This window comes from Scyliorhinus torazame, chromosome 12 (assembly GCF_047496885.1).
Source record: "Scyliorhinus torazame isolate Kashiwa2021f chromosome 12, sScyTor2.1, whole genome shotgun sequence".
Classification (NCBI taxonomy): Eukaryota; Metazoa; Chordata; class Chondrichthyes; order Carcharhiniformes; family Scyliorhinidae; genus Scyliorhinus; species Scyliorhinus torazame.
In genome coordinates this window covers 84454394-84475281 of record NC_092718.1, presented here as the reverse complement: position 1 = coordinate 84475281, position 20888 = coordinate 84454394, and the positions used below count along the sequence as shown (strand labels likewise).

The window sequence follows — 20888 nt, the reverse complement described above, 5'->3', positions numbered from 1 at the left end:
GCTGCACTGTCAGAGGGTCAGTACTGAGGGAGTGTATCAATGTCAGAGGGTGAGTACTGAATGAGCGCTGCACTGTCAGAGGGTCAGTACTGAGGGATCGCTTCAATGTCATAGGGTCAGTACTGAGGGAGCGCTGCAATGTCAGAGGGTCAGTACTGAGGGTGTGATGCACTGTCGAGGGTCAGTACTGAGGGAGCCCTTCAATGTCAGAAGGGCAGTACTGAGGGAGCGCTGCACTGTCAGAGGGGCAGTACTGAGGGAGCGCTGCAATGTCAGAGGGTCAGTTCTGAGGGAGTGCTGCAATGTGAGGAGGTCAGTACCGAAGGAGCGCTGCACTGTCAGAGGGTCAATACTGAGTGAGCACTACATAGAACATAGAACATAGAACATAGAACAATACAGCGCAGTACAGGCCCTTCGGCCCACGATGTTGCACCGAAACAAAAGCCATCTAACCTACACTATGCCATTATCATCCATATGTTTATCCAATAAACTTTTAAATGCCCTCAATGTTGGCGAGTCCACTACTGTAGCAGGTAGGGCATTCCACGGCCTCACTACTCTTTGCGTAAAGAACCTACCTCTGACCTCTGTCCTATATCTATTACCCCTCAGTTTAAAGTTATGTCCCCTCGTGCCAGCCATATCCATCCGCGGGAGAAGGCTCTCACTGTCCACCCTATCCAACCCCCTGATCATTTTGTATGCCTCTATTAAGTCTCCTCTTAACCTTCTTCTCTCCAACGAAAACAACCTCAAGTCCGTCAGCCTTTCCTCATAAGATTTTCCCTCCATACCAGGCAACATCCTGGTAAATCTCCTCTGCACCCGCTCCAAAGCCTCCACGTCCTTCCTATAATGCGGTGACCAGAACTGTACGCAATACTCCAAATGCGGCCGGACCAGAGTTCTGTACAGCTGCAACATGACCTCCCGACTCCGGAACTCAATCCCTCTACCAATAAAGGCCAACACTCCATAGGCCTTCTTCACAACCCTATCAACCTGGGTGGCAACTTTCAGGGATCTATGTACATGGACACCTAGATCCCTCTGCTCAGCCACACTTTCAAGAACTTTACCATTAGCCAAATATTCCGCATTCCTGTTATTCCTTCCAAAGTGAATCACCTCACACTTCTCTACATTAAACTCCATTTGCCACCTCTCAGCCCAGCTCTGCAGCTTATCTATATCCCTCTGTAACCTGCTACATCCTTCCACACTATCGACAACACCACCGACTTTAGTATCGTCTGCAAATTTACTCACCCACCCTTCTGCGCCTTCCTCTAGGTCATTGATAAAAATGACAAACAGCAACGGCCCCAGAACAGTCACCCCAGAAGGAGTGCTTCACTGTCAGAGGGTCAGTACTGAGTGAGCACTACTCTCTTGAAGGGTCAGTACTGCTGGAGCGCTTCAATGTCAGAGGGTCAGTAGTCAGGGAGTGCAGCACAGTCAGAGGGTCAGTACTGAGGGAGTGCTGCAAAGTCAGAGGGTCAGTACTGAGCTAGCGCTGCACTGTCAGAGGGTCAGTACTGAGGGAGTTCTAGCACTCTTGAAGGGTCAGTACTGAGGGAGCGCATCACTGTCAGAGGGTCGGGTTGAGGGAGCACTGCAATGTCAGTGGGTCAGTACTGAGGGAGTGCTGCACTGTCACAGGGTCAGTACTGAGGGAGCGCTGCTCTGTCAGAGGGTCAATACTGAGGGAGCACTGCACTTTTGGAGGTCAGGACTGAAGGAGCGCTTCACTGTCGGAGGGTCAGTACTGCAGGAGCGCTGCAATGTCAGAGGGTCAGTAGTGAGGGAGCACTGCACTCTTGGGGGGTCAGTACTTAGGAGGCGCTGCACTGTCTGAGGGTAAGTACTGAGGGTGTGCTTCATTGTCGAAGGGGCAGTACTAAGAGAGTGCAGCACTTTCAGAGGGTTAGTACTGAGGGTTTTCTGCATTGTCAGAGGATCAGTACTGAGGGAGCGCTGCACTTTTGGAGGGTTCGTACTGAGGGAGCTTTGCACTTTCGGAGGGTCAGTACTCCAAAGAGGCCCGCTCAACAGCCGCGGTCGCCCCCACCCTCCCCAGTCACAGGCAATGGGCGCCGCCATCATCCCCTCCTCCACAGGCCATGTGCGACCAGTGGGCGCCGCCATCTTCTCCACCGCACAACACGTGCGTTTTGTGGGCGCCGCCATCTTTCTCCCCCCCCCCCCCCGCATCGTGCGTTCCATGGGCGCCACCATTTTGTAACCCCCAGGATCTCCAGGCGCCGCCATCATGTCTACCCCTCAGCACATGGACACCAACGTTGTTCCAGGACCGGAACACAACGGCCACCCCATTACCCGACAAACAACCAAGGCTCGCCTCCATGTCACTTGACCAGTCGCGACCACATAACCTGACCAACGCATCCACCAGCGTGAAAATCGACGGCCATGTAACCTCCTGCCTACTGGACTCCGGGAGCACTGAGAGCTTTATACACCAGAATACGGTAAGGTGCTGCTCCCTTAAGGTACACCCCGCCAATCAAAAAATCTCCCTGGCCTCCGGATCCCATCACATAGCGATCTGGGGGTACTGTACGGTCCGCTTACGGTCCAGGGCGTAGAGTACCATGGCTTCCGCCTCTACATTCTTCCTAATCCCTGCGCTACACCTATCCTTGGCCTTGACTTCCAGTGCAACCTCCAGAGCCTGACCCTTAAATTCGGCGGACCCTTACCACCCCTCACTGTGTGCGGCCTCGTGGCCCTGAAGGTCGACCCACCTTCCCTCTTTGCCATTCTAACTCCAGATTGCAAAGCCATCGCCACCAGGAGCAGACAGTACAGCACCCAGGATAAGGCCTTCATCAGGTCCGAGGTCCAGCGGTTGCTTCGGGAAGGCATCATCGAGGCCAGCAACAGCCCCTGAAGAGCTCAAGTGGTAGTGGTTAAATCTGGGGAGAAAAACAGAATGGTCGTGGACTACAGCCAGACCATCAACAGGTACACGGAGCCCGACGCGAACCCCTCCCATGCATATCTGACATGGTTAACCAGATTGCACAGTACCGGGACCTGATATCCACCTACCACCAGCTCCCCATCCGTAAATCGGACTGTCCATACACCACCTTCGAGGCAGACGGCCGTCTATATCACCTCCTTAGGGTCCCCTTCGGCCTCACTAATGGGGTCTCGGTCTTCCAAAGGGAGATGGACCGAAAGGTCGACCGGTACGGTTTGCGGACCACGTTTCCGTACCTAGACAATCTCACCATCTGCGGCCATGATCAGCAGGACCACGGCGCCAACCTTGCTAAATTTCTCCGCACTGCCACTCTCCTCAACCTCACGTATAACAAAGAGAAGTGTGTGTTCCGCACAAACCGCTTAGCCATCCTCGGCTACGTGGTCCAGAACGGAGTTCTGGGGCCCGATGCCGACCACATGCACCCCCTCGTGGAGCTCCCCCTTCCCCACTGCTCCAAGGCCCTCAAACGTTGCCTGGGGTTCTTTTCATATTACGTGCAGTCGGTCCCAAACTATGCGGACAAGGGCCGCCCACTCATACAGTCCACTCACTTCCCCCTGACGGCCGAGGCCCAACAGACCTTCGCCCGGATCAGAACTGATATTGCCAAAGCTGGGATGCACGCCGTAGATGAAACACTGCCCTTCCAAGTAGAAAGCAACGCATCGGACATCGCCCTTGCCGCCACCCTCAATCAGGCAGGCAGGCCCGTGGCATTCTTTTCCAGCATCCTCCATGCCTCTGAAATTCGGAACTCGTCCAGCGAAAAAGAGGCCCAGGCTATCGTTGAGGCTGTGTGGCATTGGAGGCATTACCTGGCCGGCAGGAGATTCACTCTCCTCACTGACCAACAGTCGGTTGCCTTCATGTTCAATAACACACAGCGGGGTAAGATCAAAAATGATAAAATTTTGCGGTGGAGAATCGAGCTCTCCACCTATAATTACGAGATTAAGTATCGCCCTGGCAAACTCAACGAGCCCCCAGACGACCTATCCCAAGGTACATGTGCCAGCGTACAGGTAGACCGACTCCGGATCTTGTACGACAGCCTTTTTCACCCATGGGTCACACGGTTGTACCATTTCATCAAGGCACAAAATTTGCCCTACCCCGTCGAGGAAGTAAGGACAATCACCAGGGACTGCCAGGTCTGTGCGGAGTGCAAGCCGCACTTCTACCGGCCGGACCACGCGCGCCTGGTGAAGGCCTCCCGCCCCTTTGAATGCCTCAGCGTGGATTTCAAAGGCTCCCTCCCCTCCACAGAACGACACACATATTTCCTCAGTGTGATCGACGAATACTCCCGGTTCCCCTTCACCATACCTTGCCCCACATGACGTCTCTGGTAGAAAGGGAGAATGGGACGGTATGGAGGGCCGTCCAGCTGGCCCTGCGGTCCAGAAATCTCCCGGCCTCCTGCTGGCAAGAGGTCCTCTCTGATGCACTACATTCCATTCACTTGTTACTCTGCACTGCCACTAACAATACACCACATGAATGCCTTTTTGCCTTCCCCAGGAAGTCCACATCCGGGGTATCGCTCCCGACGTGGCTTACACCTCCGGGAACCGTGCTTCTCCGTAAAAATGTGCGGCTCCACAAGGCGGATCCGTTGGTGGAAAGGGTGCACCTGCTCCACGCAAACCCACAGTACACCTACGTGGCATTCCCCGACAGCTGCCAGGATACCGTCTCCCTCAGGGACCTAGCACCACACCACCCCCGTCACCCCCGGTGCCACCCTCCCCTCCCCCACTGCTCCCATCACCACTCCCCCTAGGACTGTCCGTCCTCCCCCTGCCCACGCCCGTCGATGAAGAGGATTTTGGCACGCTCCTGGAGTCAACTTCGACCACGTCTGCGCCAACATCGCCGTCGCCACTTCGTCGATCTCAAAGGACCATCAAGGCACCGGACCGGCTGAACCTCTAACCGGCCCGCCAGATGCCAAGCGACATGATTTTTTGCTGCTCTGTAAATATTAAAATTTCTGATTGTATATAGTTATCCACCACCCCCGCCGGACTCAATTTTTAACAGGGGGTGAATGTGGTAAACCACTGTGTTCAGATATTAGAGGTTTTATGGTAGAACCTGCACTACAGGTTCGCCTTTGGCCTCTGCATGCTAGCTCCGCCCAGGAGGCGGGGTATAAATATGCATGTCCTCCAGCTTGCAGCCATTTCACCAGCTGCTGTGGGAGGCCACACATCTGATACTAATAAAGCCTCAGTTTCTTCGTTTCCAGTCAAATAGATCGTGCCTCAGTGTCATTGCCAACTTAAAGTCAGCAAAGATTAGTGGCTATGTCTAAAAGGGACATAAATAAAAAGTGGAGAAGTTTTGGTAACCTGTATAGACCTTTGTTAGACCACACCTGGAGCATGGTGCAAAAAATGCTCTTCAAGGTAATTCGAGAACTGCGAGTTACAACTATCAGGAAAGACTGAGCAGACTGAGGCTCTTTTCTCTAGAAGAGAGGAGGCTGTGGGTGCCTTGATAGAGGCTTTTGAAATTAAGATAAGGTTTCATTACAGTCGATGTAGAGTTGTTTCCACTTGTGGGGTCTGGGAAACCAGGGACCATCAATGTAAGATATTCAATAATCAATCCATAGGGGAATTCAGGAGAAATTTCTTTATCCAGAGAGTGGGGAGAATGTGGGACTCACTCCCACGGGGAGTGGGGAGAATGCAGAACTTGCTTCCACAAAGAGTGGGGAGAATGTGGAAATCACTCCCACAGGGAGTGGGGAGAATGTGGTACTCGCTCTCATGGTGAGTGGGGAGAATGTGGGTCTCGCTCCCATGGGGAGTGGGGAGAATGTATAAGTCACTCCCACAGAGAGTGGGGAGAATGTGGGACTCCCTCTGATTGTGTGGGGAGAATGTGGAAGTCGCACCCACAGGGATTGGGGAGAATGTGGAACTTGCTCCCATAGAGAGTGGGGAAAAGATGGAAGTCCGTCCCACCCAGGAAGTGGGGCGAATGTGGGACTCAGTCCCAGAGGGAGCGGGGAGAATGTGGCTCTCCCTCCCACGGGGCGTGGGGAGAATGTGGGAGAAACTGGATAACTACATGAGGGAGAAAAGAATAGAACGAGATGATGATGGGGATGAGATGGACAGAGGTTGGAGGAGAAGGTCCTTGTGGAGTTTGAGAATTTAAGGAATTATGCACTTGGTCAATTATAATTCTCCTCCCCTCAGTTGGATCAAGGTGGGGGCTGATGTGGAAAATTGGACTGGTGTCTGTGGGAGGCGCTGTTCTCATCGTCTCGACAACCGTGATTTGCCTCATTATCAAGGCATTGAGGAAAAACAAAAAGTGAGTGCAGGTACAATTGGTAAGAACCCTCTCTACCTCTGTAACCTCATCCAGCGCTTACAACACTCCAGGCGGAATTCTCTGATAATGGCGCTATGCCACACACCTGCAGGAAAATGGGCGTGAATCACTCTGGTCTTTCCTGGAGAAAGTCCAGAGTAATTCTCCGTTTTTCAGGGGGCTAGCAGGGCCCTGCACCTCTGGCAGCCACCTGTAGCGGCGGCACCGCGCAACATGGCGAACCCACACCGCGGGCCAGCTCCAACAATATAAGCCCCCCAGGATCGCGCACGCCTGCGGATCGGTGGCCCCCGACTGTGAGCCTGGCAGTCCTGGAGGACCCACCCCCCCCCCCCCCGCCGCTGACGGTTCCCCCCGCCCCCTACCATGGCGGCCGCGAACTGAGTCCGCAGCCGCCATTCTGAGCTCCTGCCGGGTGAAACCATGAGTGAACCATGCTGGCGGGAACTCCGCCAGTTGCCGGCGGAGAATTGCCATTGGTACCTGTTTCAATGGCCCCCCACCGGCACCGTGTCGACTGCGCGCGCGCGATTGGCGGCGGTTCTCCGGTCGCCAAGCGCGATTGCGGCGCGAATCCCGGCCTTCGTATTCCTGCAATCTCCTCCAGCCCCGCAACCAACCCCATCTTTTTAACCTCCTCCAGCTCCTAAATTAACATCCCTTTCTCTGTAACCTCCTCCAGCCCCTACAACCCTCCCTATCTCTGTAACCTCCTCCAGCCCCTACAATCCTCCCTATCTCGGTAACCTCCTCCAGCCCCTAGACCCTACCTATCTCTGTAACATCTTCCAGCGCCTACAACCCTCCCTATCTCTGTAACCTCCTCCAGCCCCTAGGCCCCTCCCTATCACTGTAACCACCTCCAGCCCCACAACCCTACCCTTCTCTGTAACATCTTCCAGCACCTACAACCCTCCCTATCTCTGTAACCTCCTCCAGCCCCTAGACCCCTCCCTATCACTGTAACCACCTCCAGCCCCACAACCCTACCTATCTCTGTAACATCTTCCAGCCCCTACAAGCCTCCCTATCTATGTAACCTCCTTCAGACCCTTTAACCCTCCCTATATCTGTAACCTCCTCCATCCTCTACACCCCTCCCTATCTCTGTGACCTCCATCAAGCCCTACAACCCTCTCTATCTCTGCAACCCTACTGCCCTAAAACCCTCCCTATTTCTGTAACCTCCTTCTGCCCCTACACCCTTCCCTATCTCTGTATTCTCATCCAGCTCCAAAAGCGCCCCAATCCCTCAAATCTTCTCCAGCCTCAACAAACTTCCCCATTTCTCAAAGCCCCTCCAGCCCCTACAACCCTCCCTATTTCTGCAACATCCTCCAACCCCTATAGCTGTCCTCATCTCTGTGACCTCCTACAACCCTCTGGCATGGTGGCACAAGGGGGTGGCACCAATAGCACTGCTGTCTCACAGCTCTAGGGCCCCAGGTTCAATTCCTGCCTTGGGGTGACTTTGTGGAGTTTGCACTTTCTCCCCCTGTCTGCGTGGGTTTCCTCCGGGTGCTCCAGTTTTCTTCCACAGTCCAAAGATTTGCAGGTTAGGTGGATTAACCATGCTAAATTACCCCTTAGTGCCTCTTCGTCGAAAAAGGTTAGATGGGGTGACTGGGTTAGGGAGATAGGGTGGAGGCGAGTGTTTAAGAAGGGTGCTCTTTCCAAGGGCTGGTGCAGACTCGATGGTCCGAGTGGCCTCCTTCTGGACTGTAAATTCTATGACTCTATACTATGACTATGACTCCTGTCTGAAAGCACCTCCAGACCCTACAACCTTCCCTATCTCTGTAACCTCCTTCAGACCCGACAACCCTCATCTCTGTAAACTCCTCCAGCTCCTACAACGCTCACATTCTCTGTAACCTCCTCCAGCCTCTATAACCCTCCCTACTCCTGTAATGTCTGCCAGCCTTTACAAGCCTCCCATCTCTCCAACCCCCTCCAGCCCCGGCAACCCTCTTTATCTCTAATCCCCTCCAGCCCCTACAATGCTGTCTATCTTTAATCCCCTCCAGCCCCTACAACCCTCTGTAACCTTCTCCAGCCCATACAACCGTTCCTATCCCTCCAACCTCCTCCAACACCTGCAAGCCTCCCATCTCTCTAACACCCTCCAGCCCCTACAACCCTCCCTATCTCTAATCTCCTCCAGCCCCTACAACCTTCTATATCTATGTAACTGCCTCCAGCCCTTACGACCCTCCAGATTTCTGCATTCCCCCAATATACATCACTCCACCATTTGCTGGGCTACAGGGAGAGAGCGAAGGGGTCTAGGGAGAGTGAGGATGAAGTGGACCGAGCTTTCAAAGAGGCAGCATTGACACGATGGGTGAATGGTCTGGATTGTCTCCTTTTTTCTCCTGCTGTAAAGTATCATCTCTGATATCTCTGCGTTAAATGTCATCTCTCTCTCCAATCTTCCAATTTGTCCTTGTTTTCCTGAAGCCCTGACTCATCCTTTTCCCAGTTATTCATGTTTCTGAACTTAACACCATTGGAAAATTGGGAAAATTCGCTGCATTGCAGACAGTGAACCAGCTACAAAAATTAAAATGTAATCATGTTATAATTTATTTGCAATCTCAGTTGTTGCAATCTGAACCTGTCTGATTATTTCACTGTCTTGTAATTTTGCCTTAAATTCCGTTTTCAGGCCAGTGCCAAATGGAACAAACCAGGACGGAAAGGCGAACCCAGAGGAGCAGTCTGAAATTATGTCAATGAAACCAAAGCCAAAGAAATCGAAATATGTTGAAATGATTCCTACACTTCCCAAAATGAGCCAGGTATAACTTTCTCCATTACTGATTCAAGCGTTGTAATTACTCCCTCGTCACATCGGTCGTGTACAAGACGCTAAGGTTAAAGCATGGCTTGTTCCCACTTCTCACTCGATAAGGCTTGAGTTATTACACGTTAGAAGGCTTGATCGAGCAAAGTGCTGCTGAGGAGTGAGAAAAGTTAAAAGGCCTGCCATTAACATAACTCGCTCCCTGTCACCACATCAGGCTGACAAGTCCCCAGAACTGTAGCATTATGTCCTCAAAGTGGCTGTGGGGGATTGTTGGAACTATCCCAAATTCCCTGCATCCTGGAAAATTCCCAGCAGATTGGAAAATCATATATATAACACTGCTATTCAAAAAAAGGAGAACCAGAATGCAGGAATCTATAGGCTAGTTCGACCAACATCTTCGATAGGAAAAATATTACAATTCCTTCGAAAGGCGGGATACTTAGAAAATCATAATACAATCAGGCAAAGTCACCATGGTTTTGTGCAAGGGAAATCTTACTTGACTAATTTAAGAGTGTTCTTCAAGGAAGTAACAAACAAATGGATAAAGGGGGATCTGTGGATGTGGGGTGCTTGGATTTCCCAAAGGCATTTGACATGGTGCCACATCAAAGGTTGCAGCATAAAATAAGAGCCCTTGTTGTGGGAATATCAAATCAGCATGGATAATGGATTAGATAGCTAACAGGAAGCATAGAGCAGTTGCCTTATTTTCAGATTGGCTAGATGTAGGAAGTTGAATACAAGAGGGATTAGTGTGGGGCATTTTTTGCTCTACTCTTTCATGGTATGTCAGCATTGCTGGCTAGGGCAGCATTTATTGCCCATTCCTAATTGCATTTAAGAGTCAGGAACATTTCTGTGGATCTGGAGTAACATGTAGTCCGGGCAACGATGACAAGTTTTCTTCCCTAAAGGCCATTAATGAACCAGGTGAATTTTTACGACAATCGCTTCATTTAACTTGAGGACCGGGCTCACCAGGATGCCCAGGCAGCGGGGTTCGCTGCCATCATCAGGGTGCCTCAGGTACAGGGAGTGATCGCCTACAAGAACAGGCCGTCACCGAAAGGGGTTCCACTCGACAAACGCCCAGCTGGTGTGTAACCATGAGCTGCACATCATGCAGGTACGCACCCGATACCCAGGCAGTGTGCACTATGCCTTCATCTTGGCACTATTGACCATTCCTGACACCTATGAAGTGCACCTCCAGGTGAGGCGTTAGCTCTTGGGCAACAGGGGTTATCCGCTGCGCTTGTGACTGATGCCACGACCAGTGGCATGATCAAGTGGTGTTTCGCCATCCTGAAGTTACGGTTCAGGTGCCTGGACTGCTCTGAAGAGAGCCCTCTAGTATAGTGCCAGGAAAGTCTCGTACATCGTGGTGGCCTGCTCTGTCCTCCACAACATCGCACAGCAGAGCGGAGCCATGCTAGAGGAGGGTGATGAACATCAGGTCTCGCCTGGGCCCAGTACACTCTAATCACCTCCAGGTTCACCAATTAGGGGGCCTGGCTGACGGCACGAACATCCCAGCCCAAATCAAGACCCCCACCTCACCCCGCCACGGCCAACCACCACCTCCCATGACCACCCGTCCTGCACTATCCCTCCACCCCTGCAACCTGCTCCCTGATTCCTACCTGCAGGTGCAGGCCCTGGGTTGGTAGTCCATGGGTTGGAGGATGACCCGATCTGCAATGAGCTCTGATACTCTGCATCTATTGCCAATGTCTGACTCCTGCCCACAGTAGCACTTCCAACGTCCATCTGAGTGAGCTCTGCATGCGAACTGGCCATTCCATCACATTGTCCCACTGAACCCTTGAGGTGGCAGAGGTGGGGACAGGGTAAGGGGGTGGGGTGGGCGAGAGGGAGTGGGAGAGGCAGGGTACCAGGGCATGTGCCGCTCCGACCTGGGGGCCCCAGCCCTTGACCACCTCCACTATCCGCCCTTCTCTAATGCCCTCCCCAGGACACACCCCAGCCAGGCCAGCGTAGCCATGCCCAGCCCAGCCCAGCCTATCCCTCACACTGTGCTGCCAGAGCACCGAGGCAGTTTGGGATTTTTGTGCACAGGTATTTATTTTACAAAGAACATGTGAACATCACTATTAAGGTTTGTGCCCTCGCCCCTAATGCTTTCCCAGGGGTTTCCCCCGCCATCTTCACAGGTGTCTACTCTTCTGGCCTTACGGGTCCAAACACTACAGTTAGGTGGATTCCCAGGCAGTCCATCAGTCGTGGAGGCGGCCAGCTGTGAATCTCGCCCTGTGATCTGGGTCCCCTTTGGCGACCATCCTTTGGAACGACCAGACCTCGATGGGCCCAGATGTCGCCCGGGTATCCCAATTGGGGTTGTGCCACCCTGTTCTGCCACTGCCCACCAGATGCGCCAGCGACAATAGGGGGGCAGAGTCAGAGCCGCTGTTGTGTACCAGCACCGCCTCTGTGGGAATCACCAGAAAAGGCCCCATCACCTCCTCCGCCCTCGGGTGCCCGATGGCCCCCCGGTTACCCCATGGGACAGGGGTGCAATTAGAGCAAACTCCTGGGGGTCCCCTGCCACCTGGCACTGCCAGTCCTGGAGGCAAGCTCTTGTCTCAATATGAGTCTCCATGCTCATGCCCTGGAGCACAGGGATTGGGCCACCTCCCTCTGGGACTGTGCCACATCACTCATTGACGGTGCCACCTCCTTCTGGGGCTGGCTCAGGTCAGCCAGCGCCCAGACAATGCCCACCACACCCTCAGTCATAACATGCATGGTGGTGGCTGGCAGCATCCTTCCCACCGCGGGAAACAGGGTAGCCCACCTCTCGTCCACGGCATCCAGCAGGATCTCCAGCTCGGCGCCCACGGACCAGGGCGCCACTCTCTGTGCTGCTATCTTGTTTGCTGAGATGAGTGTGTGTGGGGAGTGGAGTGCCAATATGCGACTGCAGCATGTCAGCCTCTCGAGTGGCAATCTCGACCCTGGCGATTTTTCATTGGAATTGACTGTGTTCCATGTGACGCCGCTGCTAGCCCATTAATGGGTCCTGAATTTCTCCACGACCGGTGCCAATTTAGTTGTTGTAGAAGTCCCGGCGTCAACACTTAATTTCGTAAACAGAATCCCACCCATGGAGTCTCCCATTTAAAATGGAGGTGGGGAGGAATTTTGTTTCTCCTCAGGGAATCGCTTGTATTTGGAATGCTTTTCCCAGGAAAGCAGTTTGGTCATTTAATATCTTTAAGGCTCAATTGGGGTTCTGCCAGGGTTATTCAACTCTTGACCTCATTACAGCCTTGGTTCAAACATGAACAAAAGAGCTGAACTCCAGAGGTGAGATGAGACTGACAGACATCGACATCAAGGCAGCATTTGACCAAGAGTGAGATCAAAGAGACCGAGCAAAACTGGAGTCAAAGAGAATCGGGGGATGTTCCTCCACTGGTTGGAGTCACACCTAGCACAGAGGAAGGTAGTCGTGGAGGTCAATCATCTTACCTCCAGGACAGAACTTGTGTCTTAGACCCAACCACCTTCAGTTGCTTCATCAATGACCTTCCTTCCAACAGAAGGTCAGAAGTGGGGATGTTCACCGATGATTGCACAATGTTCAGCACCATTCACGACTCCTCAGATACTAAAGCAGTCCATCTCCAAATGCAGCAAGACCTTGACAGTATCCAAGGTTGGGCAGGCAAGTGGCAATTAACATTCACGCGCACACATGCCAGGTAATTATCTTCTCCAGATAGTCTAACAATCGCTCCTTGACATTCAGTGGCATTACTATCACTGAATTCCCCACTATCAACATTCCGGAACTACCATTGTCCAAAAACTGAATTGGAGAAGCCATATAAGTACTGTGGCAACAAGAACAGGAGAGAGGCTAGAAATCCTGCAGCGAGCAATCCACCTCCTGACTCTTCAAAGCCTGTCCACCACCTACATGGCACACGTTAGGAGTGTATTGGAATACTCTCCGCTTGCCTGGATGAGTGCAGCCTCAACAACAGTCAAGAAGCTTGACACCTTCCAGGTCAAAGCAGCCCACTTGAATGGCATCCAATCCACAAACATTCACTCCCTCCACCACCGATGTACAGTAGCAGCAGGGTGCACCATCTACAAGATGCATACCAGCAACTCACCAATTCTCCTGAGACAGTACCATCCAAATTCACGGCTAATACTATTTATAAGGACAATGTCAACAGATGCATGGGGACACCACCACCTGCATGTTTCTCCCCAAAACAATCATCATCTGAGTTTGGAAATATATCACCATTCTTTCACTGTCACTGGATAGAAGTCCCAGAACTCCCTTTATAATAGCACTGTCGGTGTACCTACACCACAGGGACTCCAGTGGATCATGAAGGCAGCTCACCACCACCATGTGAAGAGCAATTAGGGATGGGCAATAAATTTGGGGCTCACCAGTGAAGCGCACATCACTTCAATGAATTTAAAAAAATCAAAATCCATTCAGTAAAAAATCAAACCTTGTTCAATGTCAATAATCAAACCCTGTTGTTAGACATAAAAAAATAGACAAGGATCAAGCATTGAATTTGGTTCATATGATTGAGTAAATATTGTAAAATGGCCGAGAGAGCAGGTCTGCCTTAACTCCACGTAAGACGCCAGACAGAACTCATCTCGGCTTACAGCGCGAGGGTACAAGTTGTATACATTTTTACACAGTCTTATCACTCCTCTTTGCTCCTCCCACTATTCTGTAGTCTAGCCTTTCCATAACAAGTAATGTTTATTCAAGACCTTTAAAATCTCCATGGTGACGCTATTATCCTTAATATCCGAAGAGTCTCCCATGATCGTTAGAATTGGTAATAGGTCCCACTTTTCTAGATATTTGCTGGCTAGAGAGTACTTCATCCTACAGGGGAGGAATTTATGGCTTCCACTTCCTTCCGTCCGATAATGGCTAAGGGCAGCAGCTTGGATTCTTATGAAAACAAAGAGTCAGGACGTGATTCTCCGACCCAGCGTCGGGTTGGAGAATCCCCAGGGGGGCGCGAGAATTGCGCCCGATGCCTGCTTCCCCATTCTCCGGTGCCGTTTTTCGGGCGCCAGCGGGATCACCGATCACCATTGACAGCGGCCCCCCCCCCCGGCGATTCTTCGAGCCCCAATGGGTCGAGTGGCCGACGAGTTTGGCCCAGTCCCGCCGGTGTGGATTACTCACTTCCCACACGGCGGGACCTGGATGGGGGCCATCCTGGAGGGGGGGGGGCAGGGTTCTGACCCCAGGGGGGGCCCCCACAGTGGACTAGCCCGCGATCGGGTCCTATCGATCGCCGGCCGGGCTGGTTCCGTGGGGGCCTACTTTACTCCGCGCCGGGCCCCTGTAGGGCTCTGCCATATTGCCCAGGGGCCGGTGTGGAGAAGGGAACCTCCGCGCATGCGCAGAAATATGCCGGCCGTTCCTCGCATGCGCAGGAATTCCTCACTTTTGGGGGCCGTTGGCGCCGGAGCTTTTGGCGGCGGTTTTCACACCGGCGTGGGGACATCGTACTATTTTTAGAGAATCCCGCCCAAGTTCTCTCTCTTATCACTATCTGGCCATGAGGCCCCAACTAACTTCTTACTGTGAGCCTAAAAGCTGCCCTGAACCATTGTACTTTTAATACAAAGGATAATATGGTCACCATTCCAAATTCACAGAATATTTTATAATGCTTGGTGCATTAGACTGTAATACGAATTATACTTAAGGTTATACAAGTGTGACCTTGATATAAGTGTGAATTCGTGATTACCATTTATAAAGGTTATACAGAGTGAATTCAGAACATAAATGTATGGCATTAATCACAGTTCAGAATGTGAAATTCTACACCATTCTCTATATATGTTTTAGTTAATACATAGTGTTGGATAATAACAATAGCTAATAGCAAAAGTTGAACAGTCAGGTGCCTTGACGGATTAGCACTCCCGTGATAATTGTCTGCACTTCATTCGTCTGGTCTAAGGCTTTGAATCAATGGGGAGCATAAACAGTCTTTTGGTTTAATAAAAGCCTCATTCAGCTAGGCCATTCGGATAGCATGTATCCTGCAAATGCTACAGGTTCTGTTATCTGAAGCCTGTTATCTCATCCCTGTCTGTTGCCTCTAAGTTAGTTCCACTGGCCAAATGGGCAGACATTCCGGAGGGAAAGGTATTTAATCTTTTTGTCAGAAACCCATCAGTTATGTATCAATTATCAAAACATGTTAGTATCAACCATCAAACACCGTTCAGTATCAATAATCAAACCCTGTTCAGTATCAATAATCAAACTCGTTCACTATCAATAATCAAACACCGTTCAGTATCAATAATCAAACACCGTTCAGTATCAATAATTAAACACTGTTCAGTATCAATAATCAAACACTGTTCAGTATCAATAATCAAACTCGTTCACTATCAATAATCAAAGACTGTTCACTATCAATAATCAAAGACTGTTCAATATCAACAATCAAACTCGTTCACTATCAATAATCAAACACCGTTCAGTATCAATAATTAAATACTGTTCAATATCAATAATCAAACACCGTTCAGTATCAATAATCAAACACTGTTCAGTATCAATAATCAAACTCGTTCACTATCAATAATCAAAGACTGTTCACTATCAATAATCAAAGACTGTTCAATATCAATAATCAAACTCGTTCACTATCAATAATCAAACACCGTTCAGTATCAATAATTAAATACTGTTCAATATCAACAATCAAACTCGTTCACTATCAATAATCAAACACCGTTCAGTATCAATAATTAAATACTGTTCAATATCAATAATCAAACACCGTTCAGTATCAATAATTAAACACTGTTCAGTATCAATAATCAAACACCATTCAGTATCAATAATCAAACACTGTTCAGTATCAATAATCAAACTCGTTCACTATCAATAATCAAAGACTGTTCACTATCAATAATCAAAGACTGTTCAATATCAATAATCAAACTCGTTCACTATCAATAATCAAACACCGTTCAGTATCAATAATTAAATACTGTTCAATATCAATAATCAAACCCCATTCACTATCAATAATCAAACACCGTTCAGTATCAATAATCAAACCCTATTCAGTATCAATATTCAAACCTCGTCAGTATCAATAATCAAACCCCGTTCAGTAGCAATAATCAAACCCAGTTCAGTACCAATAATCAAACACCGTTCAGTATCAATAATCAAACCTCGTTCAGAATCAATAATCAAACCCTGTTCAGTATCAATAATCAAACCCCATTCAGTATTAATATTCAAACCTCGTTCAGTATCAATAATCAAACCCAGTTCAGTATCAATAATCAAACACCGTTCAGTATCAATAATCAAACACCGTTCAGTATCAATAATTGAACCCAGTTCAGTATCAATAATCAAACCCCGTTCAGTGTCAACAATCAAACACCATTCAATTTCAATTTTCTTTTAGGAAACATTTTATTGAGGCATTTATAATTTTAACATTTTAACATATTAACATTCTAAATAACAGAGTGGTCCGACACACGCAAAAACCCACAGTAACATATCCGACTTCCCCCGCCCTAACTCCTAGCTGTCCATATATTAGATTCCCTGTCCTTCTTCTCTATTTCCATGCCTCCCCTTCACCCTCCGCTGCCCCCCCCCCCCCCCATTCCCTCCCCCTCCTCTTCTGCTGACGGTCAGTTTTCCTCAAAGAAGTCGATGAACGGTTGCCAGCACCGAGTGAGCCCCGGTATTGAACTCCTTGAGGCGAACTTAATCTTCTCTAGCCTGAGAAACCCTGCCATGTAACTGACCCACACCCCTGACTTTGGGGGCTCCGAGTCCCTCCATCCCAGCAAAATCCGTCTCCGGGCCACCATGGAGGCAAAGGCCAAAACGTTAGCCTTTCTCCCCCCCCGGGCTCCTGGATCTTCCAACACTCCAAATATTGCCTGGACTCGGAGTCACCCTCCCTTCCAGGACCTGACATGACATCTGCGAATCCCTGCCAAAATCCCCTCAGCTTCGAACATGCCCAAAACATATGTACATGATTCACCTGGCTTCTCCCGCACCTCCCATACCTGTTCGCCACCTCCTCAAAAAACCTACTCATCCTGGCCACAATCATATTAGCCCTGTGGACCACTTTGAACTGGATCAGGCTGAGCCTGGCACATGACGAGGGTGCATTGACAGTTTTCAAGGCCTTCTCCTATAGCCCAACTTCCAACTCCCCCCCCCTCCCACTCCCAACTCATCCTCCCACTTCCACTTCACCTCCCCAATTGGGACCCCTTCCCACTCCATCAATTCCTCATATATTTCCGAGACCCTCCCCTCCCCAATCCCTGTCTTTGACATCACCTTATCCTGTAGTCCCCTTAGAGGGAGGCGAGGGAAACTTGGGACCTGCCTCCGGACAAAGTCCCGTACGTGCAGGTATCAAAATCCGTTCCCACCCGGCAACTCAAATTCCTCCTCTAGCTCCTCCAGGCTCAGGAAACCCTCCTCAATGAAGAGATCACCAAATCACTCAATCCCTGCCCGCTGCCACCTCCTGAAGCCCCCGCCCAGTCCCCCTGGAGTGAACTGGTGATTGTCACAGATCGGCGACCATACCGACGCCCCCTCCAGTCCCATGTGCTGCCTCCATTGCCCCCACACTCTCAGGGCTGCCACTACCACTGGGCTTGTGGAGTAACAAGCCGGTGAGAACGGCAGAGGAGCCTCCAGACTCGTGCCCTTACAAGATGCCGCCTGTACTCGCTCCCACACCGACCCCTCCCCCACTACCCACTTCTTAATCATTGAAATATGAGCCACCCTGTGGTAATTTATAAAGTTCAGAAGGGCCTAGCCTCCCTCCCCACACCGACCAAATTCCTCCAGTACTCCTATAATTCCTGCAATCCGCCCTTGCAGGTCTGTTATATAAAGAAGCAAATCATCCGCATAGAACGAGACCTATGCTCCACCCCTCCTCTCACTATCCCCCGCCACATGTTTGATGCCCTCAGCGCCATTGCCAAAGGCTCTACGGCCAGGGCAAACAGTAGTGGGGAGAGTGGACACCCCTGCCTTGTCCCCCTGCACAGACTAAAATACTCTTACCGGACTCGGTTGGTCCTTACATTCGCCACCGGTGCCTGAAAAAGCAACCGGACCTAATCCACGAATCCCTGCCCGAACCCAAACCTTCCCAGGACATCCTCCAGGTACCTCCACTCCACCTGATCAAAGATTTTCTCTGCATCCATGGCCACCACCACCTCGGCCTCGCGCACCTCCGCAGGCATCATTATCACATTTAGGAGCCGTCTAATATTGAGCGTCAGGTGTCGTCCCTTCACAAATCCCGTCTGGTCCTCCCCTATTACCTCCGGGACACAATCCTCTATGCGCATGGCCAAGTCTTTGGCAGCAATTTCGCAACCGCATTCAACAGGGAGATCGGCCTATACGACCCACAACTCTCCAGATCCTTATCCCGCTTCATAAGGGAGATCGATGCCTGCGATAAAGTTGGTGGGAGCACTCCCAGCTCCTTGGACTCATTAAAAGCCTTTAACAGGAACGGCCCTAGCAACCCAGAAAACCTTTTATAAAACTCAACCGGGTATCCGTCAGGTCCCGGGACCTTCCCCGATTGCATCGCCCCCAACCCGTCTTTCACCTCCCCCTGCCCAATTGGGGCTCCCAAACCCTCCAACAACTCCTCATCTATCCTCAGGAACGCCAGCGCCCCCAGGAATCGCTTCATACCCTCCTCCCCGGCTGGGGGTTCCGATTTATACAATCTACTGTAAAACTCCCGAAACACATCATTCACCCCCCCTGTATCTTTTCCTTTCCCAATCTCTCTCGTCGCTTCCTGTTTTCTAAGTTGGTGTACCAACATCCAGCTGGCTTTTTCCCCATATTCATACACCGCCCCCTTTACCCTCTTCAGCTGTCCCTCCACCTTACCTGTGGACAGGAGCCCAAATTCCAGCTGCGGTCTCTGACCCTCCTTCAGAAGCCCGTCATCCGGAGACTCTGCATACCTCCTGTCCACTTGTAAAATTTTGCATACCAGCCTCTCCAACAATGCCCATTCAGTCTTCTCCTTATGTACCCGAATTGAGCGAGTTCCCCCCCAATAACCGCCTTCAGTGACTCCCACACCACACCTGCCAAAACCTTATCTGTGTCATTGATCTTTATATATCCCTGAATGGCCACCCTCACCCGCTCGCACACCACCTCGTCCGCTTACAGCCCCACATCCAACCTCCATTGCGGGCGCTGGGCCTTTCCCTTGCTGGCTTGCAGGTCCACCCACTGCGGGGCGGGATCTGACACTACAATTGCTGAATATTCAGCATCCACCACCGCAACCAGCAGCGTTTTGTCCAACAAAAGAAGTCTGTGGTAAACACCACTGGTAACACATTGCATGTATTACGGTACTGCCACTGTATTACAGGTACCACAGTAAATCCCAGCCTGCTGGCTCCTCCCAGCAGGCGGCGTATCAAAGTGTGTGCTCTCCTGCGCTACTACCATTCTGGTTCCAGCTGCAGGAGGCACAACATCTTGGGCAATAAAGCCTCGATTGTTTCACCATTCTCGTCTCGTGGTAATTGATGGTTCATCAATTTATTGCACAAGATTTTAAAAGATGAACAGCTTAATCAAGCCTGATCACCTGGAGCTGAGCCCTCACGCAGCCAATGCCACATCAACCTTCGAGCTAGCCTGCTTTGAAGGCTACCTCAGAGCAGCCACTGAAGAACTCTCAGACCCACAGAAGCTTCAAGTCCTCTACTCACTGGCGAGACCTCAAGTTTTTTCCCTCATCCGGGATGCACCCACCGACACAGAAGCGATAACGCGACTAAAGGGACACTACATTAAGTTGGTGAATCAAGTGTACGCCAGGCACCTCCTGGCCACGAGACGGCAACTCCCAGGAGGGACTCTGGATGATTTCTTGCGAGCTCTACAAATTCTCGGCAGGAACTGTGACTGCCAGGCAGTTTCAGCAGTCCAACACACCTAACTACTAATCAGAGACGCTTACGTCACGGGCGTTAAGTCTACGTACGTTCGCCAGCGACTATTCGAACGGGGTACGCTCGATCTTGCAGGCGCTGTGAAGTTTGCAAATTCCCGAGAAGTGACCTCCCGTAACCTGGAGGCCTACACCCCTTCTGCGGGAGGGGATCATTGAGGCCAGCAAGAGCTGTGGTAGTGAAGACTGGGGAGAAGCACAGGATGGTCATTGACTACAGTCAGACCATCAACCGGTACACGCAGCTCGACGCGTATTCCCTCCCACGCATATCTGACATGGTCAATCAGATTGCACAGTATCGAGTCTTCTCCACTGCAGGCTTGAAGTCCGCCTACCGCCAGCTCCCCATCTGCCCGGAGGACCGCCAATACACTGCGTTCGAAGCAGATGGCTGCCTCTATCATTTCCTTAGAGTTCCCTTCAGCGTCACCAATGGGGTCTCGGTCTTCCAGTGAGAGATGGACCGAATGGTTGACCAGGGCCACCTTCCCGTACCTAGAAAATGTCACCATCTGCGGCCACGATCAGCAGGACCATGACACAAACCTCCAAAAATTGCTCCCTACTGTCAAACTCCTTAACCTCACCTACAATAACGAAAAATGCGTGTCCCGCACCAACCGCTTAG

At 50.9% G+C, this 20888-nt stretch overlaps 1 protein-coding gene across 1 annotated transcript in view; it reads left to right on the top strand.

The window, feature by feature from the left end:
- Positions 1-20888, top strand: part of LOC140386529 (myelin-associated glycoprotein-like) — a 100256-nt gene that overhangs the window by 62170 nt on the left and 17198 nt on the right. The window contains exons 7-8 of the mRNA XM_072468937.1: positions 6235-6352; positions 9042-9174. Of these exons, the coding sequence (XP_072325038.1) occupies positions 6235-6352; positions 9042-9174 (251 nt within the window). The remainder of the gene's footprint in view (positions 1-6234; positions 6353-9041; positions 9175-20888) is intronic.